The sequence below is a fragment of the Amblyomma maculatum genome, chromosome 1 (assembly GCF_055883805.1).
Source record: "Amblyomma maculatum isolate TAMU_Amacu chromosome 1, ASM5588380v1, whole genome shotgun sequence".
In the NCBI taxonomy this organism is placed as follows: domain Eukaryota; kingdom Metazoa; phylum Arthropoda; class Arachnida; order Ixodida; family Ixodidae; genus Amblyomma; species Amblyomma maculatum.
This window is the reverse complement of record NC_139344.1, coordinates 7,940,696-7,965,441: the sequence shown is the minus strand read 5'-3', so window position 1 is coordinate 7,965,441 and position 24,746 is coordinate 7,940,696. Positions and strand designations below refer to the sequence as shown.

Genomic DNA, 24,746 nt, shown 5'->3' with positions numbered 1-24,746 from the left:
TCAAGTTCGGCACGCGTAACTTCTCTCTTTGTTGGGAGACGCTCCATCTCTGTCGTCCGTTGCAGTTGGAACGCTGGTTTCAAGTTGCCGTTGTTCTTCCTTACTCCCGGGTTTCGGCACCAAAAATTATGTTCGTTATTCAGTGACGTTAGGGAGAACTTTAAAATAACAACAACATAACTTTTAATGGTGCCCCGCCGTTGTGGCGCAGTGGTTACGGCGCTCGACTACTGTGCCCAAGGAGGTGGGATCGAATCCCGGCCTCGGCGGCTGCGTTTCGATGGAGGCGAAACGGAGTGGCGTCCGTGTGTTGTGCGATGTCAGCGCACGTGAAAGAACCCCAGATGGTTGAAATTTCCAGAGTCCTCCACTACGGTGTCTCTCATAGCCTGAGTCGTTTTGGGACGTTAAACCCCACAAACCAATTTTGAATGGTCCAAACTACACTCACTATAACACTGGTCGGAGAGCGTCTCAAAGAACAACCGCACTGCTCCGGAAGCGCTGAGTGTCTGTCCTCCTTGAATGGATGGGTGGATGGATGGAATGGATGGATGGAATAAAGGAGCGTCCCCTTTGAAACGGGGTGGTAGCAGTAGCTATCATGCTCATTTTTCTCCCTATATCTTAATTATTGATTTAGAATGGTTAACTAAACCACCATTCTATTTATTAAATTTTGTTCCTACATTACTAACGTTATGTCACTTCTCTGCTTTTAAGCCACCAATCTTCCAGTCGTTTTTTGCTAGTTTGCTAGAGCGCGCCCCTCCCGCGCGCCACCCACTGACAGCACCAACAGCACCAAAACACACGCGCACACAGCCGTACCCCTTGGGGAAGAATGGGCGATTCCAGTCCGTATACGTCCCTCCCCCGTAGTCAATGGGATGGCCCAGATGTCGTGCCGTGAAGACCGCAGTAGCGGAGACGGCATACGGAATATTCAACATACTACTCCACGGCCGGTTATAGTTTCGATGATTATATTTCTGTTTATGTAGTTAACTTTGCTCTTTCGTACTTTGTATATTTTTCTTGGCTGTAAAATTTCTCGAAGTAATTGACCGATCACCCTTTAAACACCCTGAATCGTTTTCCTGGTTATCACGAGGGATCGCCAATGCCCGGCATCTTTATAATGCATCGCTTTCTTGCAGGCAAACCTCAGAATATCGTAATTTGCTAGTGCTGGTGTGTTTTGTCATCGACTTCGAACGCATGTAATTTTTTTTACATACAGAGACATCCAGTGCACTAATACTTGTAATACTTCGTGTTTTAGCTTCACGTGCTGCCAGCGGAGCACCGACGTCAGTGAACAGACTTCCTACTACATGCTTTGCATACGTAAACGCTCGAGGAAGCGTCGCCCAATATGCGGCTATCTGTGCATATTTCGGTGGTTAGCGGCGGGTTTTACTTATCCTCGAGCGTATTTATCCTCGAGCATAGTACTGCTGGATAAACCACCTTGTTGCATACATAGACTCTCGTGAACATGGATATGTGTTTCGGCCGTCAAGGGTCAAGCTTCCTTTCAGCGGAAGGTATAGTTTGGGTTGCCACCTTTTTGTGATCGTTTTACCCATGTCAAGATTGACGCCCAGGTGCTTGTCAATTTTTTCGGTCCAATCTACTACAAAGAGTTGGCGGGGCTTCCTACTCTAGCCTCCCAGCCAGGCGCCTTGCGATTTTTCTAAATTTAGCTTACCTCCGGAAAACTAACAGAAGCGGCTTACCAACCGAATCGCCTCCCCCACTTTGTTGCTGGGATGTGCAAATGAAGGCTGCATCGTCCGCGTATGACAAGACACGCAGTTCTTGGCCGCCGAGTTCTAAACCCTTGATGGTTTTAGCCGCGAGTACCAGGTGACACAGGGGTTCCAGATAAAAGGTAAATAGAATAGACGATATCGGACATCCTTGTCGTACCAATTTATTCACCTGTATCGGCGTGCTTGGCATACCGTTAAGAACGATTGAAGTACTGATACAACATAACAAATTTTGGACCAGTCTATCATTGGCAGCAGCAGCGGCAGTGGCCTCGGAAGCACGGAAGTACTGAACAATCTGTCATATACTTACAGCGTACCGCTGCAGATGGGTGAGCTGCGATAGCAAGTTTCTTCAAGGGCTACCTGCTGCGGCCGACTGTGCCGTAATCAACTTCTGGGCCAGCCACGTGACCTGACGCGTGACCGCCTGTCGCTGATTGTGGGCTGCATAAAGGGACACCCAAGTCTACCAGAGAGCACTTTGGCAGCGGCAGTGGCCTCGGAAGCACGGAAGTACTGAACATTCTGTCATATACTTACAGCGTACCGCTGCAGATGGGTGAGCTGCGATAGCAAGTTTCTTCAAGGGCTACCTGCTGCGGCCGACTGTGCCGTAATCAACTTCTGGGCCAGCCACGTGACCTGACGCGTGACCGCCTGTCGCTGATTGTGGGCTACATAAAGGGACGCCCAAGTCTACCAGAGAGCACTTTGGCAGCGGCAGTGGCCTCGGAAGCACGGAAGTACTGAACAATCTGTCATATACTTACAGCGTACCGCTGCGGATGGGTGAGCTGCGATAGCAGGTTTCTTCAAGGGCTACCTGCTGCGGCCGACTGTGCCGTAATCAACTTCTGTGCCAGCCACGTGACCTGACGCGTGACCGCCTGTCGCTGATTGTGGGCTGTATAAAGGGACACCCAAGTCTACCAGAGAGCACTTTGGCAGCGGCAGTGGCCTCGGAAGCACGGAAATACTGAACAATCTGTCATATACTTACAGGTTGGTGTTGTATTTTTAGAACGAAACTGATTTTACCCTCATTGCTGTATTATTTCTGCTGCTGCTGCCAGAGGTGTTGCTATGTCTGATTGCCCGGTATGCGAAGATGAGGTAGTTGATATCAATGAGAGTGTATCGTGTACGGCATGCATGAGTACTTTTCACACGGGCAAATGTGCCGGAGTAGCTGCAGCAACTCTAAAATCGAAGGTAGACGTTTATCAGAAAAGCTGGAGGTGCACAAAATGTCAGGCGCCTAAGGCCCGTTCAGAGTGAAAAATTGCAAGAAGAGCCTAAATTGCGCGACATGTGGACCGTGCTTCAGGCTATCAACCAGAAGCTCGAAGTTTTGATGCCACTAAAAGAAACTGTTGACCTTACTTAAGATGCTATGCAATTCATGTCAAACAAAGTTTCAGACCTGATTACACGTACGGGTGCAAACGAACTTGACATCAAGGATCTCAGAGCGAAAGTTCTAAATACGGAAGGACTAGATAAAAAGGTTGAAACACTAGCTTTCCAAATGGATGAGCTTGAATGGCGCAGCCACCGTCTTAACCTCGAATTTCACGGGGTGCAACAAAGTGAAAATGAAAATCTTCTTGCTGAGATCAATGCGATTGCCGTCCAGAGCAGGCTTCCAGAATTGTCTGATGGTGATGTGGCAGCGGTGCACCATTTGCCGTCCAAGCAAGATAAAGTGCCCGGTATCATCTGCCGTTGAGTGTAAGAGACCTATGGTGGTCAAAGAGACGAAACATTTCTGGGAAAAGTAAAGATGTGCATATACTTGAGAACCTGACAAAACGAACACGGGCGCTGTTGAAACATGTGAAAGACTGGGCCAAACCAAACAACTATAAATTTGTTTGGCACAGCAATGGCAAAATTCTGATGAGGCAGATGGAAGGCGCATCAGCAAAAGTCTTCTCAGGTGCGAGTGACCTACACAGGTTTGTCCGAGGTTGAAAAACGGCAGCATTTTCTTTTTTAGTGGATAAGGATCAATGTGGCGAACATCCTGAATACATTTTCTTGTGTATTCCTAACAAGTGTTTAAGTGAACTTGGCACAGACTTCAGAAAATCTTTTAAATGCGTTCATTTCAACGCACAGTCCGTTAGAAACAAACAACTGGATTTAACAGTGCTTTTACAGGAACTGAATGCACAGTTTCAAGCGATAATGATTACAGAAACCTGGTGCACAAATGACTCAGAACTTTTTCGTCTTGCAACCTATCAGACGTTCTTTTTAAACCGCAGCGAAAGCCGTGGAAACGGTGTCTGTATGCTTTTCAAGGAAGGCTGGGAACCAGATACTTTACCGCAATTTACTTGTTCTGGGCCCGATTACGAAGTGTTATCTTTAGTTTCACAAAACAGTGTTTGTTGTATGTTACCGCCCACCACGGGGCTCTGTACCCAGCTTTCTTTCGTTTTTTGATTCCCTGTTTTGTTATGCTCGGGACACAGCGTACCGCTGCACATGGGTGAGCTGCGATAGCAAGTTTCATCAAGGGCTACCTGCTGCGGCCGACTGTGCCGTAATCAACTTCTGGGCCAGCCACGTGGCCGCCTGTCGCTGATTGTGGGCTTCATAAAGGGGCACCCAAGTCTACCAGAGAGCACTTTGGCAGCGGCAGTGGCCTCGGAAGCACGGAAGTACTGAACAATCTGTCATATACTTACAGCGTACCGCTACACATCGGTGAGCTGCGATTTATTATATTTATATGGATTTATTGCTACACGCTAATGGGCTTTTAAATGTAATTAAAGAACCAACACGAATCACATCACGATCATCATTGTTACTAGATGTATTAATTACGAACCTGGAAATTAGTGCTGTAAAATCAGGTGTACTTATTTCAGATGTGAGTGACCATTTTCCAATATTTTTCTTCTTCAAACATAAAAAGCGAAATAAAATTAGTCAGACATTACCGAACATAACCTCTCTGCATTTAGGAACTTCGTAGCTGATGCGAACTGGAATATTATTCTCTCGGAAAAGGATGCCGAAAAAGCATATGAGATTTTCATGAACACTTTGAAACCCATTTATACTGCCTGCTTTCCAATAAAAACACTGAAACGAAGGCGGCGTTGTCGAAAGTCTTGGATTAGAAAGGAACTTGTTACCAAAATAGACACCAAAAATAAGCTATATCATAAGTTTATCAAAACTAAAGATGCAAATGACCTGAATGCTTTTAAATCTTTTAGAAATCATTTGGATAAAGAATTAAAAAAGGCCAGAAAGGATTACTATACCAGTAAATTTCAATCAACACATGGTCGTACCGATATTGTGTGGAAGAACTTGAACAGCCTGTTAGCTTATACACAAGAAAAAGAACAAATTTCGGCTATAAATGTAGCCGGAAAATCCTTAACTGGTAAACATTTAGCCGACAAGATTAACAGCTTTTTTGTGAACCTCTCTAGAAATATGTGCCCACAGAATAATCTTAACGATATTCTTTGCACACTCGATACTATATTTCTTAGCCCAGTTGATGACTGTGAAATAATGGCGACTTTCAACGATCTGAATAGCACAACAGCAACCGACATCGATGGTTTAAAAATGAAACCTATTGCTTACGTCATTGACTTAATCTCGTCCTATGTTTCACATATAATAAACTTATATGCTTATAACTTATGCTGTGTGCCCTCGTCGAATGCAAGTTGCGCGTGTGTCTGTGCTTTTTAAAAAAGGCGATAGGAATAATTTTGGTAATTATAGGCCGATATCCGTCTTGTTCATATTTTCAAAGTTGCTAGAAAAAGTTATTCGCAAACGTTTAATATCATTCGAAAGTAAACATCGCATACTAACTGATTCACAATTTGGTTTCCGAAAACACTTATCCACAAAACTTGCACTGCTCGAACAAAAAGAATACGTATTAAGAGAACTAGAATAGAGCAGGATTTCACCGAAGCATTTGACATGATAAACCATAACTTACTACTCCGTAAACTTGATTGCTATGGTATACGCGGGCGTGCTGCATCACTATTGAAATCATATATGCGACACCGCAAACAAGTATTTAAACTGTTTTCTTTCTGAAACTCTATCCATCTCCAGTGGTATTCCGCAAGGAGGTATATTAGGTCCGTTTCTTTTTAATATTTATATTAATGACATCGTCCGCATTGCACCATTCGTAAAATTTATTATTTACGCTAACGACACAAGCATATTTATATCCGGTGATAGCGTTGACAAGTCAATAGATTCAGCCAATAGCCCATTAACTCTGTTAGACTTATGTACACAACGAAATGCACTTGAAATAAATATTACTAAAACGAAAGCTGTTGTTTTCAGAGCTAAGAATAAACAAGTTTATTTTACCAGAGACATATGTTACAGGTCTGTTCTTTTAGAAGTCGTGTCATCATTCAAAACATTAGGCGTTATCTTTAACGAAAAAATGAGCTGGTATGATCACTTCGATCATCCTACAACAAAACTATCACAGGTTATCGGTATAGTCTATCGTAATCGTCATGTGTTACCGACCATTGTGAAAATTCATTATATCGATCCCTGTTCCATTCTCGCTTAAATTATGAAATTTTAATCTGGGGCTCGACAACACAGGAAAACTTGCGAAAACTACATGTGCTACAAAAAAGCTTTTTACGCATAGTTGAATGTGTACCACAGTTTCATCACACCAGTCAATTTTTTCTTAAAGCACAAAATAATTACAGTAATAAAGGTACCTGACTACGCGCTATGTCGTGCTTACAATTTCCAAAATACATGTTTTCTTCTCTCACTGGCTAATCTACAAAAACGAGAACAAGCATACGCAATCCGCAATCTAGACCCCTGGAACCTTAACACATACCGGACCACACACGGGCTGCACACATTAGAAAATAGATTAACCCGCTTACTTAATCAGCTATCGCAAGGAAACATTCTCCCTTCAGAGGCATCATTCCAAGAATTACTTGCATACTTTCTTTATTAAAACACAGGCTCATCCCATGATTTTTTTTTTGTTTATTTGTTTGTTTGAAAAAAAAATTGCTTTCAAATGTGAACATTTCTGCCAACGGTTTTTCTCTTCTTTCATATGCTTCCGCTATCTATTTCTGTGCTATGTATTGCTGTGAATGCATTGCTTGTGTTATGTATTTATTTCCCGTATTCCGTAATCCAAAACAATGTATTGTATACGTCAGGCAGTGTTGTTGTTGTTGTTTCATTTCTGCCCACTAATATTTATAATACATTGAATAATTGCTTCCCAAATGCTTTTAGCAACTGTGATGTGACCGCTTATGTACCATTGCCAAAGTGGGGAGCTTGAGGCCTTGTCAAGCTGCCGTAAGGCAGCTTTTACTCCAGGCTCCCGCCATCATGTAAACGTTGATGGTAAATAAACTTTATTATTATTATATTATTATGTCTTCGCCGTCTTCGCACTGCTGAAGGAGAGAAAATAGGAAGGCTCGGTCTACCTGATCAAACGCTTTCCTCAAATCAGTCTGGAAGACAGCCAAAGGAAGGAGCCCTACATCCGCCGCCTCGCGGACAGTCCTCATGCGACGCAAGTTGGTGTTTATGGAGCGTCCTTTGAATGCGCATGTTTGGTGGTCTCCCACCAAGGTGCTGAGGGCGGTCCCGAGTCGACGAGCGAGAGCTCTAGCCAAAATCTTATAGTCGATGGAAAGATGACTGATTGGCCTGAAATCAGCTATGTCGGGAGTCGATTCAGGGGAAGGTTTCTTAGGAATTAGGACTAAATTGCTGCGCCGCATTGAAGGAGGGAGTAGTTCTCGTTTCCTTATATCCTCGAACACCTCAGCTAGTATTGCGCAGAGTTCATTACTAAAGCATTGGTAAAATTCGGCTATTATGCCGTCCGGTCCGGGCGCTTCTTAGGGAGCTTTGCAATTACGCGCTCTATTTCGTCGGCAGTCAATGAGGAGTTTGTTGCCTCCCTAATCTCTTGAGGAACTTTGGGTAGTTCGCTCAGAACTTCGGATGGCATGCGACCCAGCGGGTTTGACTGGCCCGGAAAAGCCTGGAATAGTTTGTTTCACTTTATTTCACCACACATGTACAGAAGATTTAAAAGCAACATGTGGCGAGGAAAGCGGGAAAAAAAAGCTGCGTGCGATGCAGCTTGACTGGCCCCGCCTCCCATTAAAGTTGGCAAGCAGGACAGCAAAAGCAGCTCAAGAACATAAAAGGTTGAATGCACGTTCAAGACATGTTATCATTAGGAAAACTAGAAACAAAGAACAGCAAATAAAACCATTATGAAGATGGATAAAGGGGAACAGACTTTTTCAAGTAAACGTTACATGTACAACATTCTTCGATAATAGACTGAGTTGTTCTAATGTAAGGTTAAACTTATTAAGTGCACGCGGAAGGCTAGACTGCAATAGGTTTAGAATCATAATTAGTACGGAGGAGAGGTACGTGCCAGATTTCGCGAAACCTTGTGGAGCGAGACGAAGTGCTTTCCTTCAAGTCTGCAGTGCAAGTTGGTAATGTGCTTGCATAGTGCATGATTAAATGACGTTAGAAGCTGATATTCATGGAGCAGATCTATTTTTATAACCTTGTATTTGCTAAATAAATGGAATGAATGTTTTTAAAGAAGAAAAAAAAACTTATCTTTATCTCCCTTCCCTTACGACGCGGTTCAGGTGTCCACAGAAACAAGTGTGACAGATACTGCGCCTTTCCCTTCCTGTGAACAAATTATTTATTAATAAAGTATTCATCAAAGGCCTGCGCCACCTCACATGCTCCCTTTCGAAGGCGCAAAAGAGTTTTGATGACTGCGCCGCGTACTGTACACTTTGCTCCTGGCTGCGGATGATAGCGCTCCAATAACGCCGTTGCAGTTTATTTCGAAGTTCCTCCTTAACCCTCCGAATGTCCTCACAAAATTCTCCCGGCATCTCTTCGTTGGCCTGTAGACAAGGCCCTGAAGGGCGCCTGTGAGGTGCCGGAGTTTAGCTTTAGCGGACGCGGCTATTTTCCTACCGACATCTGTAGCAATGCTTCCGACTTTTGTTTTAAACAACTCCCACTCTACTGCATTTACCAACCCAGATTTAAGCCTGGCAATCTTCTCGTTTATTTAATCTAAAAATTCGTCGTTCACACGGACGCCAGCCATGTCGGCCTTGGAGAACCGCTCCAAGGCCGACATTGCTGGCGTCCGTGTGAACTTCGGTGGCGGCATCATCGTAGAAATGGGCTAGTACATGCGGTGAGTAGCCAACGTCGTAAATCGTAAAAAGCAACCTGCTGCTCCGTGCCCCACAAACATGGCTCCTCATCTCATGTCAAGCGCGTCAGAGGACTGGCCACCTTAGCAAAGTTTTTGATAAAACGCCGGTAGTACGAACAAAGGCCTAGAAATTGTCGGACGGCTTTTTTTTATCAGTGGGAACCGGAAAGTCCGCAACGACAGAAATTTGCTCCGGGTCTGACCGGGTTCCCTAGGCGCTGACGACGTGGGCGAGAAATTTCAGTTCAGTAAAAACAGTGGCATTTTTTTCGGCTTTAGAGAAATATGAGCTGCCCAGATGGCTTCTAACACTACTTTGAGCCGCTGTAGATGTTCCGAAAAGGTTGTTGAAAAAATGATTATGCCATTTAAGGCCGGTGAGCACGGTATTAATCATTCTCTGGAACGTTGCCGGAGCCCAGCATAGTCCGAAGGAGAGCACATGAGATTCGCAGAGGCCGTCCGGAGTGACAAAGACAGCTTTCTCCCTGTCTCTCTCGCCAACTTCTATTTGCCAATATCCACTGCACAAATCTACCGAAGAAAAGTACTTGGCGCAGTCTGTCGAGGGAGTCATCTATACGAGGTAGCATATAAACATCTTTTTAAGTTTTCTGTAATCCATACAGAAGCGCAGCTTGCCATCCTTCTTTTTTCATGGCTGTTCGATGGCTGGATTATGCCGTTATTGAGCATCTCCTTTACTTCTACTTGGATGGCCTCCCGCACTTTGGGAGATACGCGATAAGGCTGCTGATGTACTGGACGTGCACCATCGTACGTTATTATCCGGTGCTTAGTAATGGGCGCCTGATTACCTTAGACGAAGAGGTAAAACAGTCCTTAAACTGCAGCAAGAATTCTTGCAATTGCTACCTTTCTGCGGGCGGGAGACCCTCATTTATGTGGATGGTGCGTACTGCCTCTTCGTCGAGTCCTCCAGACATGTTTTCTAGACAAGCGAAACACTCAGCCACCTTTTGGACAGGATCGACGCAGGCTATGGCTGCGCCACGCAATAAATGGCGGTGTTCATTACTAATATTGACCACGAGTACTTCAATCCGACCGTCACAAATAAAGGCAAGCCCTCTTGCTACGCAAATGCCCACGGTGACCAAAGAGAGATATTTGGCTCAACAACAGTTGTCCGCAATGTGGCGCGTCACAATTGACCCTAACAGGAATACTCGCCCGTGGAAGCACAGTTACGATATCGTCGGAAATACGCAGTGCAGCTCTGCAACTCTCAGGGGCGAGTTTGGTGGCAGCGACTTCAGTTTAAAATGTAGCAAATCGATTTCGAAGGTCTATAGTCGCACCATTTCCTCGAAGAAAGCCAAGACCGCGGCAATGACGTCTCGTATGCATTCAGGTAGAATGAGGAACGTTGCCACGAAAGTGCATCCACATCCGCGCACTGTAAATTTGGTCGTACACTTACCGAGCGGCGTAACCACGTGGCCACCAGTCGTACGTATATGTGCCCCTCCCCACGCATAGCTTCCTTTAGCACCTTAGCCAATGTACCGCATATTATCGAATAGTGCGCACCCGTATCCACTAGTGCGCTAACCTGCTTGGAGACAATAACAATAATTGGTTCACAGGAAAGGAAAGGCGCAGTACCTGTCACACTTGTTTCTGCGGACACCTGAACCGAGCCGTAAGGGAAGGGAAGACTGTGGGGATTAAAGTGTAAACAGAGAAATAGGAACCGTAGGGGGGGGGGGGGGAGGGGGAGGGGGCTACGGAATAATTTCGACCACCTGGGGATATTTAACGTGCGCTGATATCGCACAACACACGGACGCCCCTTCGTTTCGCCTCAATCGAAACGAAGCCGCCGGCGGTCAGGATCACCCGGGTACTACGGCACAGTAGTCGGGCGTCTTACCTCTGCACCACCGCGGCGGGGGCTAAGAGTCAATCAACACGATTATGTCAAGGGAGACCCTGGTCTTATTAGACCCTGTCGTCGGCGTTGTCGGCTCGTTCGTTAGCATTACAGTCCTGGTCGTCGTCATCGGCATCGTGGTTGTAATTCGAGAAGGGTCTGTCGGCGCGTCGGTGGAAGCTTTTCAGCAATACAGCGTTCAGCGGCCTCGCCTCCAAAGGTCGCCTGTTCTAGATTTCCCGGTGCGGGCTTTACGACCTACACTGTGCACCAGATCCATAAACGGACTGATGAGGCGAGGAATGGCGGGGTGAAGGTGATCGTGGCTAGGCGCAGGTGGTGAATTACACCGGCGGGCGACGTATTCCTCAACTTCCTGAGGCTATTCGCCAAGCCATGGATGGGGACTATCAGCAGAAAAGCCCCGCAACCCCAAGGGCCGATATGGGTTCTGCAGGAAGATGTGACCGGCCTCGCTACAGTGAACACAGGGAACGTCAGTCTGGCGCACGCTAAATATCGGTCTTCTTCGGCACCTGTCGTCAAGACTCTTAGTAAAGAACCGGTCGCTCGGTGTGCACTGCGACTACCGAAGGGGTATGCGGTGGTGCGCAGGGGAGCGGCGCAGGACAGCGCAGCACGTCCGCATACGTCGCTCGTGGCCAAGAAGCTGTCTGTGGTAGTGGCTCTACTTGAGCGACGGGTGGTCTGAGCGCTTGCTGAACTTTCTCCTGAATGACGCTGGTCAGAGATCATGGGAAAAGTCCCCCGAAGTTTGTGCAGCTCCTCACGGACCACAGAAAGCACGAGACCCCGAAGGGAGCTTGTATTGGCCCCCGAAGCAGTATCCAGGGAGTGCAGAACCGAGATAGGGTTTAGCTGCTGGTCGTATGAATTATACCGCTGCTGGAGCGCCCTCTCCAGACCACAGCCTCAGAGAGGAACTCGGCGATTGTTTTGGGCGGGCTTCGCACAAAACCATAGAACAACTGTTCTTTCACGCCTCCCTTAGGTGTATCAGTTTTTTGCTCAGTCATGGTCGGGTCTACTCGGCTGCAGAGGTGCATCACTTCTGCCACGTACATTGCTACGTTCTCATTTGGGAGCTGAATGCGAGTGGGGAATTCACGCTCGGCCCGTTCACAGCGGTCGCTGCTGGTAAGTCTCCAACAGCTGCGACGAAAGTCCTGCCACGTCAGACGACTCTCCTCACGGTTTTCATACCAGATCCGAGCGGCATCTTCTAAGATGAAGAGACGTTTCGTATCATAGCACTGTCGTCCCAGACGTTGAAACGCGCGATGCGCTCGAACTGATCAAGCGAGTCTTGGACATCCTCTGAGTGCCCGCCGTGAAAGGGCTTTGGGGTCCGGGGATTTTTCAGGCTCACAAAAGAAGCAGGAATGCACGGGGCGCTGCCCGACTTTGCCATCGTGGGCACAGCTATGGGTGCACACTCTTTAGGCAGGAGTCACGATTACGGAGAAAGCCGCGGAGCCTCCGACTGACACGGTGAAGGGGGTTCTCAAAAGTGGCACCAGACTTGTGCTTCGGCTCTTCGAGGACAGATGGAGCATCAGCCGAGAATACCTCCGCCAGATGTCACAGACCAGACAAAGCGCAGTCTTAGGCGTAGATGGGGACCAAAGAACGGCCGAGGTTTCATCGCCCAGACCAGAGCCAGCCCGAGCACACCTCAAGCGAGCACGACCACTTCGTCCTCGTTACGGCTTAGCGCGCTGGTAGCTCGAGCCAGGCATGTGGCAATTATAAAACACTCCCCTCTGGAACTATTACACATACTGTGTGGGGAAGTTGTAAGTGCTGCCGACACGGGCTCTAAAGGTTCTATGACTAAGAAATGATTTAACATAGTCATAGCGTCGTCCAGCGACTCAAATCCATTTAAGGGAAAGGAGTATGACTTCATGCGGGAGGGCATCTAATGCCCTGCCAACATCGAAGAGGATGAGATAGGACACTTCCTGGTTCTTTTTGTCATCTTCTAGAGTAGAAATAACGTCCATCAAGCAGTCTGTGGTGCAGCGGTTGCGGCGAAAACCGCTTTGCTCAGGAGGGAGAGCATCCTGGATGCTGGCTATAAATTGGAGTCGGCAGAGATCATCCCCTCCAATGTCTTTCCTGCGGCTGACGTCAGGGACACTAGCCTATATCATGCTAAGGAGCGCAAAGTTTCGGGTGTCAAGTCCCCCTTCCCATCTGACAAAGGTAGACGGTAACAGTAAGCGATAGCGCTATGCTAAACGTCTCTGATACCACGATACGTGGCCGGACGCCCAGGCGCAACATGTAGGTCACTAGTCATAGACTGCTGGATACGGTGCACCGGGGCCAATCAGCTCATGCTCCGCTTACGGAGCGCGGTAGCGGTAGATGGTAACGGTCGCATACTACAGCAGGGTTCCAGGCCTCCATGAAGTAATTGCAAAAATACATAAAGAGGTCTGGTTTCACCTGCAGCGGAAACGTCGCATCCTTGGCGAGCGGAGGTTCTCAGAGCTTTAGTGCAGGCCATAATGAATCTTTTCGGTTACGGGTGGAATACAGTATGCTTCGCTGACTCCATCGCAGGAAATGGTCGTCCTCAGGGACACCTGTTGTGTGCTCATGAAGGTTCAACGCCTCGTTGGCTTACTGCCACGGTGGCGCGTCAGGCTTGCGCTTGATACAGCCCACTGTTGTGGTGGCATCGCGCGGCGGCTCACTTGTTCGGGTGGGGCCCTCAGCTCGAACCCAAAACACTGCCCAGTCCGCAAATTACAGTGTGGGAGAGGGGTGGTACCGGAGGTGTATGGATGATGAACTGATGAGTTATGTGTGACTCCGGGGCACAGCTCTTTCGGGTGTCAAGTCCCCCTTCCCATCTGACAAAGTTACACGGCAACAGTAAGATACAGCGCAATGCTAAACGTCTCTGATACCACGATACGCGGCGTGCACGCAAACGGCACGCCGCACCTCGGACATATATGTGCTACACTTGGTTCCACCTTGCACAACTTTCATATTTTCGAATAAAACCTTTATAATCAATATGGTATGCTTTGATAGGGTTTTAACGTCCCTAGGCAGCTCGGGCTATGAGGGGTGCCAAATTGGAGAGCTTTGAGTAATTTCAACCACTTGGGGTTCTGCAACGTGCACTGACATCGCACAGTACATAGGCACCTTGCTTTTCACCTCCATCGAAAAGGAGCCGCCGCGGTCGGGATTTGATCCCGCATCCTTGGGTTCAGCAGCTGAGTCGCTGAGCATCCTAACCATTGAGACACCGTGGCAGGGTAAGCCAGATGGAATAGGAAGCCTAAAGCAACGGCCTCAGACCCAGAGCGCGTATGTATGTATTCATCACGTAGAGCGCCGCCCACGCGCTCTCTCACATTACATTACGTAGTTTCGTTTTGGTGCGTTCGGCTAACGTTGTGTGTTTGACCTCGAATACGGCGATCATATTCAGTGGAGACAGAATTTAAGAACGCCCATGTGTTGCGCAATGTCGGCGCACGCCAACGAACTCCAGGAAGTCTAAATTAATTCTCGGCCTTCCGCTGCGGCGTTCCATAGCACGTGTGTCGCTTCTGTACGTTATACCTTACAATTTTTATCATTTCATTGGTTCGTGTTTTCTCGCTTTTTTTTTGTTTGTAGCCTTTTTCGCGTTTATCCGTGACATCCTAATTTGTGTATTCTGTAGAGCGTACTACTTATGTCATCATCATCAGCCCGACTATACCCATTCCAGGGCAAAAGCTTCTCCCATATTCCTCCAATTAACCCGGTCCTAAGCTAGCTGCATCCACTTGACCCCTGCGAACTTCTTAACCTCATCCCCCCACCTAACTTTCTGCCGCCCCCTGCTACGCTTTCCTTGCCTTCGAACCCAGTTTGTTATCCTAAGCGGCCATCGGTTATCCTTTCTTCGCGCTAATTTATCTGCTAGCATTTAAATACTTATTTTGAACTCTTTACGTTAAATGTGAAATCACGTGTTTCTTGTTAACATTGAAGTAGGATGGACAGTTGGGCGAGTTGGTACAATTGCATAGTGGGTGGAACAGCGCGAAAAGACGAAACACAAGAAGAGACGCACAACAGACGAGCACTGACTCGCAACTGATTTTTTATTAGGAAGAAAGCGGATTGTTATGCAAAAAATATGTCACATGATGTTACAAAGAACGAAACCCTTGACCAGGCAAAATTCAAGAGATATCTTCTTCCTTCAACAGCCACGCGGAAAAACCCTATCAAGCAATACCAAACATACAAGCCCCTCCTCCCCAACGGCCCGTTTCACAAATTATAAATTATCACCAAACATTATCCAGAAAAGAAACCTCTTTTTCGATAAGCACCAATGAAGGCTGGCTGACACACTGCGACTGCTTCTTACTGATGTAATACGCCTCAGTAATTTCTCTGGTAGTTTTGTTCCTATGGCGAAACAAAATCTATGTTTTTGAAACCAAGGGGCAACAACTTTTTTTTTTCTGCTTTCCTTCACAAGCCTTACAATGATCTTTCAAGTGAGAATATCGTGTGTCCGGCAGCGAATTGAGGTGTTCACGCAGGCGAATATTTATGCTCCGACTTGTTTGACCTATGTATACCTTATTGCATGAAAGAGGAATTTCGTAGACGACAGCGCAGGCTCAATATACTAATCTCGACCTATGCGAAACCTGGCATTCAAACGGGTTACTCTTCTTTAGCCATTTCCTGGCGGTTCCTGATAGCGCAGCAGAGCCCGCCCAACTTATGCGGCGCCGAAAAAACAACATTAACTTCTAATCGCCCAGCTACATTTTTTAGGTTACAGGGCTTGTGAAGGAAAGCAGAAAAACAAAAGTTGTTGCCCCTTGGTTTCAAAAACATAGATTTTGTTTCGCCATAGGAACAAAACTACGAGAGAAATTACTGAGGCATATTACATCAGCAAGAAGCAGTCGCAGTGTGTCAGCCAGCCTTCATTGGTGCTTATCGAAAAAGAGGTTCCTTTTCCGGATAATGTTTGGTGATAATTTATAATTTGTGAAACGGGCCGTTGGGGAGGAGGGGGAGGGGGGGGGGGGGGGGGGGGGGGCTTGTATGTTTGGTCTTGATTGATAGGGTTTTTCCGCGTGGCTGTTGAAGGAAGAAGATATCTCTTGAATTTTGCCTGGTCAAGGGTTTCGTTCTTTGTAACATCATGTGACATATTTTTTGTATGAGAATCCGCTTTCTTCCCAATAAAAGATTAGTTGCGAGTCAGCGCTCGTCTGTTGTGCGTTTCTTCTTGTGTTTCGTCTTTTCGCGCTGTTCCACCCACTATGTATTTCTTGTTAACAGCTTAATGTGTCTTTGCGTGTATGTTGTCTGCAAATGAATAACAGATACGTATTTTACTTCTAAAGAAACGGGCCCGTATTCCCCGCGATGTAAGTATGCCTCCCAAGGAAGGGCTCGTTAAACCTGACAGGGCTGCAATTAACTATTTATTTTAGCAGTTCACTAGGGTGTTGCGCAACCACATTCTTAATTCGGCTACTTTTTCACAGTTCACTGTTGAGGATTTCGCAGGGAACATCGATTAAAGAACTCAGAGGGCAGCCTGAGAAATTTTGGAGTTGAGTTAACCGTGAGCCCCACAAGCGTTTCTTTTTTTTCTTTTTTTTTTTCTTTTCTGCGCAGCTGTGTGACAAGCAAGCTGCATTTTACTACGGAGTACAATGCCACCGGAAGGGACTCAAGTGCCAGGAGCGCAAGGTCATCAGAGAGCTACCGAGGTTGTTCCCGTCCAACTCTACATTCCCTGCACTCGGAGCGACCAGGGACCCTCTTGCCAGCTGCTGGCGCACATGGAAGCCTGCAACGCTGTCCTCTGGCACTTGCACCTCCAGTTGCGAGATGATGAAGAGACCGACAATGTTCGACTCATGGCACTTGATTGTTTGCCTCACGAGCACGACTTGCAAGCACGGCCTTCCACAGTAGCGGCTATTCATCTCGTGCAGTGGCTACTCGAGAATCACAGATGTCTAGTATATGTCGAGCTGACCTGCAGCGTCGTTCGAAGTGTTTGCCTAATGCAGGCTCTGATACGCAACCACGACGTCAAGAAAGTGGTCATAAACTGTTGCTATGCTGTCATGAGCACGAGAGGTGAAATCGATGACAGGGTGATCCAACTCATCGAATCATTTACACAGATCGAAAGTCTGCTCTTCCGCCGCTGCCTGGAAGAATTTGACACTTTGCACATCCGGAATATTCCTCCCTGGTGGGCGGCTACTAGAATTGTCAGTCTTGATGTTGCCGACCTTGTAATGACTGAGACGGTGGCTGAGGAATTCATAGCTCAGCTAATTCAAAATAACACCGTCACTAGTCTCTGTGTTCCTAATTGCGTGTTCCAGGCAGCTAGTTTCCCCATTTACCTGACTAAAAAGCAACCGACACTAAAGGAACTTGCTCTAATATCAGACCATGAGACACAGACGGTGATTCTGCAAAGCCTAGTCGCTGTTATCTGTCATACAACTATAGAGGAATTGACTGTTGTGACAGGGTTCTACGGGACTGAAGACATTGATATTTTTGCTCAAGTGGTCGCCCTGAACAGAACCATTAGGAAGCTGAATTTGACGTGGCCAAAGTGCTCACTGGAAGACCGATTTGGACCCTATCCAAGAAAGCTGTGCGGAAATCAGCGACAAAGAGTGACATCATGGCTTCCTGCACTGGAAAGCAACTCTGTGCTTAAAATGCTAACCATTGATTTTATAGATGTAGATCAGACAGAGTGCCATGCTTTCTTCCGTGCTCTGATGCATAATAATACGCTCCTTCGAGTAACCATCCTCAGTCTTCCATCACCATGTGACCTAAAGGCTCTCTGCGCAACGATTCGAGAGTGTGGTCTCACAGAGAGGGTGGTTATCAGGAACCAGTTCATGAATAGCAGTACACTGCGGGACATTGCCGACTGTCCGGAGGTCACAGTCGTATTTTGGGATACGGTTGTTGGACAGTATGACTTCCGCTGTACATTAGACATCCTCAGGTCCTGCAAGCACATTACATCAGTTTTTTTAGCGATAGATGCCAGCTACATGAACGAACAAGTTCAGAACTACCTGGTCGCATTTATAGCCGACGCCATGAAACTAGAGGAACTGTGGCTCAGATTCAGCGAACTGTTTCTCCGTGAAGAAAATTTAGATCATCCCATAGCAATAAGTGCAGTGCTTAAAGCGATTGCAATGAACACAAATCTCAACGCTGTAACGCTGATAGACTTCGATGTTCCCAATGACGACTGCGAATTACTCGTAAAAACTGTAGTGAGCAGAATGTGCCATGTTTACGTAGACTGCAAGGGAAAAACGAATCCCTGCTTCCTGCGGCACCTGGCTCCTGTCATCGGTAGTAGCCACAACCTGCTTCATGTCCATGTGCCTTACTGCGATGAAGTAAAAAAAGAACACTTCAGGGTACAGGCCATTACACGGAGAAACACAACCCTCCTCACACGAGCAACCGACTTTGTGCTGGGCAACCAGAGCCGACACTGCGCACGCGCCCTAGAGTTTTTGCCTGGCCATCCGAAGCTCGTAGAAATGATTTTCGATAGAGCTGCAGTGAAAACTTGCGAAGCGATGAAGATGATAAAGAAGGCGCTGTCCAGCGTCGCCGACATGAACGGCTTCTTGAGAGCGGCCGGCGTCGTTAAACACAAGGTCGAATGCTGCGCCCGCAGCGATGGCCAGATGCAGCTGGACGAGCTTAACGGCGACTGTTGGTTGCACGTTAGGAAGTATATCAAGGTGGCGGACGTGCAAGATTAATCGTTTTTTCATCTATACGATTTCAGAGAGAAGTGCGGGAGTTCTTTATTTACCGATTTTCGTTCATTCATATCTGAATTCCTTTACACAAAAATAGTATGCGAACTTCTTGGTTCCGTTGTACGAAGCACATTGCGAGGATGAAATTACAGTGCCTTTATCTGATTCCGAGTCCGCATTCTGGAATCCAAGCTCTGTTTGGCTCAAGCGGCCACTGGCGTGCACTGGCCGCTAAAATTCGACGCAGTAAGTCTAGCTCTTCATCACGTCCTAACACTTTCGTACCGTAGTCCGATATAGGCAGTAGCGTAACTTTTTTCACTGAACAAAATATTAAAAGGTCACCATTTTACTAACCGCATTTCGCAATATGTTTTCCGAGAAAAAAAAAAACAGCTCGAAGGGGTGTAAAACGCATGATGCAATATGGCTCGCTGCGAGAGCTCACCTTGTTATGGGACAACCATAAACGTCAAAGAACGCACTATTTGGAATATTGGTATTTATGTGTACAATCTGCGCGATGTAATGCGTTTAGTATACCAGCAGGCGTCGCTCTGAGATCAGAAATCAATATTGAGAGCTCATAAATGAGCGGATAAAGCCGGCTGCATTTATGGAACTACAGATTAATGGTTCCACACACCCGGTAGCTTAATCGAGAAAGAAGTATACATTCTCTCATTTACTGAGGCGTCTCTTGCGTACAATAATAAACGAACTTAACACTGACGCCAAATAGAAGTTTGCTGTCCTTCACAGAAAATCACCTTCCTTCCCCCTCTCCCTGTCTCTCTGAACGCAAAGCTTGTTATAAACAAACTTCAAAAGTGGTACATCGGTGTCGCCACCTCCGACCAATTTCGCAAGCAAAGAATGCTGCGCAAACACGAAATTTTTGGTGCGGGCTAAAGGATAAACCGCCATGGATTTTGAAGAAACAAAACAAGAAGTGGACAACGACGGCGCAGAACTGACAACTGATTTAATGGAAGAACGAAAGAAACATCGATTTGTCTAACCCAGCAATACTGTCTCCCATCATCGCCGTGTGTATCTGCCGAGCCCGCACTGCGTCGTGGCATTGCCGATACGATGCCAGCCCTCCAGATGTGCAAGCACTTTGTGGATGGTTACGGCCTTCTACGGGGCACAACAGGAGAACCTGCAGAATTCTCAAGAGTGAATGGTGGCGAAAGGCGAGGCTGTTCAAGGACTTACTTCGGACTTAGTGCCTGATTGAGAACACTCGCTGTAATCAGCGTGTGTTTCGTGATTAGTGTACGACTACCAATCAGCTGACGGAATTCCTTTGGAGCGCAGTCCGTCCAACCCTCCCAAAACGTACGAGAAGACCGACCTCAGAAGGAAAGCTTTTGGTCTTGGATGATGTGGTTTTGGATTCTAAGCATGAAAAGACTTTACGCCTCGGACCAAAGTTCTGTCTTGACCCTGGGATGTTAACGGTTGAGAAGTTGGCTTTTGCTCGCAGTGTGTCGTCCGAAGCTCAGTTCGATGATAGGTCTTGGTGTATTTCAGAGTGTGTTGATGCTGTAGCCAGTAGTAAGTGTATTGGTCGGTGGAATAACAGGTTTCGCTCGTTGGTCAATTACATGTGTGACAATCGTTTGTGCGTGTGCAGTCTGATAAAGAAGGCTACTTTGTTGTACTTTCCGAGAAACAGTTTTCAGAGAAAGCCTGTGAGTCAGTAAGGAAGCATTTTAGAGTGAGCAGAAAGGATCCGGTTGAGTGCAAGAAAGGGGCTGTGGCGTTATTGCACGACTTTGGGCTAGAGAATTTGGCAAGCCAAATAAAGAAAGCTGAACTTCCAGTTCTTGAAATTTTATTTTAGCAAAAACGCATAAGCCGGGAATCCCTTTCCGGGTAATAGTTTCTGAGCGCCAAACTTGGCAAGTAGTCGTATCGCCTTACCTTAAGTCATTTGTCAGCACAAGCGTCTCTCATAGCCTGAGTCGCTTTGGGACGTTAAACCCCACAAACCAACAAACCAACCTTTCCGTTATTGACCTGTTTTTTGTGCCTAACTCAGAGACCGTTGTAAAGCATCTTTTGGACGAGAATATGGCTTCTTGCTCTGGCTTTAGCATAGACGTGGCTGACTTGCTTTATTCTCTACCCCATAATAAACTTCTACAATGTGTGAAGAATTGCATCACACAGGATAATGATGAGTGTTTGTTTCGGAATGAGTGCGGTATAACTCTTGGATCCTTCCTGGAACTTTTGTCATTTTATCTTCAAAACACCTATGTAATGTAGGATGATAAATTATTCATGCAGAAGTCTGGTGTGTGTATAGGTGCTAAAGTAGCCCCCGTTCTCAGCAATATTTATCTTAGCTATGTCGACAGAAAAATAGAGAGCGACCTAACCGAAAAGATCATTCGTATATTCCGATACGTAGATGATTTCCTTGTTTTAGTTAGATCCTTGGATGCTGTAAGTGTGCCTCAGATCCTTGACATTTTTGCTCGGAATGGTACAGGACTGAAGTTCACCTTTGAGGTTCCTCAGAAAAACGTATTGCAATTTTTAGATTTAAATTTGACTTTTAATATGAATCATATGTGTTGGCAGTACTCTCCTAGGAGTGTAAAGCCTCTTTTAAACTACAAGTCATTTCACTCCAAACTTGTTAAATCCGTAATAGTAACAGCTTGTTTTAGGATGGCTGTCAATAAGTCTTGTGCTCATCAAATGTTTAATAGCCTTGAAATCCAAGCTAATAGATGTAGGGAGGCTGGTTATCCAGACTCAGTGCTTGTAGCTAGTGTCAATAAAGTTCTGCGTTCCCTGAAGTGTTCCGGACAGCTAGAAAGAAAAAAAAAATGAAAGAAAGAAAATTGCAGTCGTGCCTTATATACATGCATTGGCACATCGGTTTAAAAAAGTAGGCGCAAAATATGGCGTACAGGTGTTGTTTTCCGCCCCTAATAAGATTGGCAAGGTAGGTGCAGCAGTTCAAAGAAAGCTGGGGGGCGCAAGAAGTAAGAACAGATGCCAGGTCAATCACGCCAAGAGTTTCATTAGGTGTAGGATGGGTGTAGTGTATCAAATACCATTGTCCTGTGGCAGTACGTATATTGGGCAGACAGGCCGTTGCATCAACATTAGGCTGATGGAACATGCACAGTCTATAAAAAGGAATGAAACAAACTTAGCAAAACATTGTAACGCGTGTGAGTGTGTACCTTTCTTTGTTGATACTAATATACTATTTCTTCATAAAGACCAGACTACTCGAGAAATCGCCGAGGCTTTCCATATTAACCGGATGCAAAATGTCTGTCAGTAAAACGTCCGTCACATTGACAGAAAAAGAGATGACCATGCTGCACAATCGATAGTGCGTCGGCAGGTTTCACCACGTGCGTGTGATGAGGGGGCTTTTTACATGTGCTGTTATATTTTTATAAATTTTGACTATGCGCATGTGGGTATACCAAGTGTGTGTATGTATATGCTCTTCCGTTCTTCTATTAAATCAGTTGTCAGTTCTGCGCCGTCGTTGTCCACTTCTCTTTGTCATGTCTTTGTTGCGCACTTATATTACTAGAGAGTTTTAGCTTACCGCGATCCGCGATCCGCTACCGTGATCCGCCACCGCGCGTTCCACTGCGCATGCCCAGACTCCCCTTGACGCCGATAGATGGCGCCACATACTGGATGTCGGCACACAGACTTGCCACGTCGAGACCAATCAGCTTGAGCGCCCCGCCCACGCGCGGTAGAGAGTCACGGTGGCGGATCGCGGATCACGGTAAGCTAAATTTCTCTAATGTCCGTCATGGTTCACCAACTCGCCCAATCAGCCGTTCTTCTACAGTTTATTTATTTTAGCAAGTTACAGCAAAGACAACTGCGGGAACGTGTTTGGTATGGTACGGCTGCAGATGGAATCCACACGATTTTTACCCTCCTAACAAGTAAGTTGATACTGTACCGATCTTGTGATCATACAGAATTACACACTTCCATAAACGCAATGGAGATGAAAAAGCCCTAACGACAGGAGCGGCATCTGCATCTTTGGACGATAACCCTAAGAAAGCTGAAATGTTTACTGTACCTATAAATAAGTATCATTTACCTTCTCATGCTTTTAGCGACTATATATATTTTGCAGGTCACACGACTGGAGGCTATCGGAATTGTGCATGGCTATTTAGAACGTGAAAACCTTACTAAAGCGCATTAATGCCAGCGCGAAAGCACGCGAACAGCCTGCACCGTAAGAAGCCAAAGCAAACCCGTACTGCCGCACGCTCCAGATTCGCCGGTCGCTTTCGCGTTCGCTGCTTCTGGCGAGCCTTTTGATGTTTTTCGTCACGTAATACTCTCATTCAGCATTACCGCTTTTTTGCTTTAGCACCGGCCTTGCATTGCATGTGTTGGCGTCTGCAAAGTAACATACCAGGATTGGTCTCACGGCGACACAATGAAGGGTCGGCATGAATGACATACTTCATTTAAATAAACAACTATTGACGCACCCGGGAAAGTTATTTGCGTATCAGTATTTTTCACGAAGGCAGAGCCTGTAGTGCACTCACTAAGAACATGACATACCTCAGGAATCTGGTCTACATTCAACTATTTCGTTCTCATCGCAATAAGAAGGCCCTTAAAATGTTGAAACATAAAGGGAAAGAGTTATCTAAGCCCGCGCAAGCAAAACGTCCAGCTCGTTGTGTCATAGTTACTTCAAACGAAGTATTCGTCCATATAGGAGGCCGTGGCCCCTTATGCGTTAGATTTCTCCCTCGTGCAAAGTAGCAGGCCAGGTACTCAACTTTTCGGCCGACCTCTCTGCCTCTCCTTTCAAAAAACACATCAATCTCTTTTGGTTTGGTTTATGGGGTTTAACGTCCCAAAGGGACTCGGGCTATGAGAGACGCCGTAGTGGAGGGCTCCAGAAATTTCGACCATGGGGGTTCTTTAACGTGCCCGGATATCGCACAGCACACGGACGCCTCGCTTTTCGCCTCCATCGAAAAGCGGCCACCGCAGCCGGGATTCGATCCCGTCCTGCATCCTTGGACACGGTATTCGAGCGCCCTAACCACTGCACCACCACGGTTTTTTGGACTCGTTTATCACTCCTGCAGTCTCCCAGCAAGCCTTCAGTGGATCCCGACAATGACGTCATCTATCATTCGACGCTTACGGTAAACCAGACTAAGGTCCTCATGTGTTGGCGGTGACGTCAGTAAAATGTGTCCAAGGCTGTTCTAGAAACGTAATTTGTGAAAAGGACTGCGGCAATTTCTGATGCTACATTTGCTAGTAACAACTTGTTTTAGGATGGCTGTCAATAATTCGTATGCTCATCAAATGTTTAATAGCCTTGAAATCCAAGCTAATAGATGTAGGGAGGCTGGTTATCCAGACTCAGTGCTTGTAGCTAGTGCCAATAAGGTTCTGCGTTCCCTGAAGTGTTCCGGACTGCTAAAAAGAAAAAAAATGAAAGAAAGCAAACTGCAGTCATGCCTTATATACATGCTTTGTCACATCGGTTTAAAAAAGTAGGCGGAAATGTTTACTGTGCCTATAATTAAGTATTTACCTTCTCATGCTTTTAGCGACTATATATATTTTGCAGGTCACACGACCGGAGGCTATCGAAGTTGTGCATGGCATGGCTCCGGAAATTTCGACCACCGGGGGTTCTTTAACGTGCCCGGATATTGCACAGCACACGGACGCCTCGCTTTTCGCCTCCATCGAAAAGCGGCCACCGCAGCCGGGATTCGATCCCGTCCTGCATCCTCGGACACGGTATTCGAGTGCCATAACCACTGCACCACAACGGCGGGGTATTTGATCGATCGATCGATCGATTATCCATCTTAGAACAAAACAAAACAGCGTGAAACCACAGGACGACAGGAAAGGAGCACAGACAC

The 24,746-nt window shown here is 46.5% G+C and overlaps 1 protein-coding gene across 1 annotated transcript; it reads left to right on the top strand.

Moving 5' to 3' along the window:
* Positions 1–2,044: 2,044 nt before the first annotated feature.
* LOC146201589 (uncharacterized) lies at positions 2,045–22,325 on the top strand. Its single transcript, XM_084587704.1, has 3 exons — positions 2,045–2,783; positions 4,262–4,496; positions 16,664–22,325. Exon 3 carries the CDS (start codon positions 16,702–16,704, stop codon positions 18,817–18,819), a length of 2,118 nt encoding a protein of 705 aa, XP_084443830.1. The 5' UTR covers positions 2,045–2,783; positions 4,262–4,496; positions 16,664–16,701; the 3' UTR covers positions 18,820–22,325.
* Positions 22,326–24,746: the final 2,421 nt, after the last annotated feature.

Excerpts from the sequence above, each read along its gene's own strand:
- LOC146201589 (XM_084587704.1), top strand. The coding sequence starts at position 16,702 with ATGCCACCGGAAGGGACTCAAGTGCCAGGAGCGCAAGGTCATCAGAGA.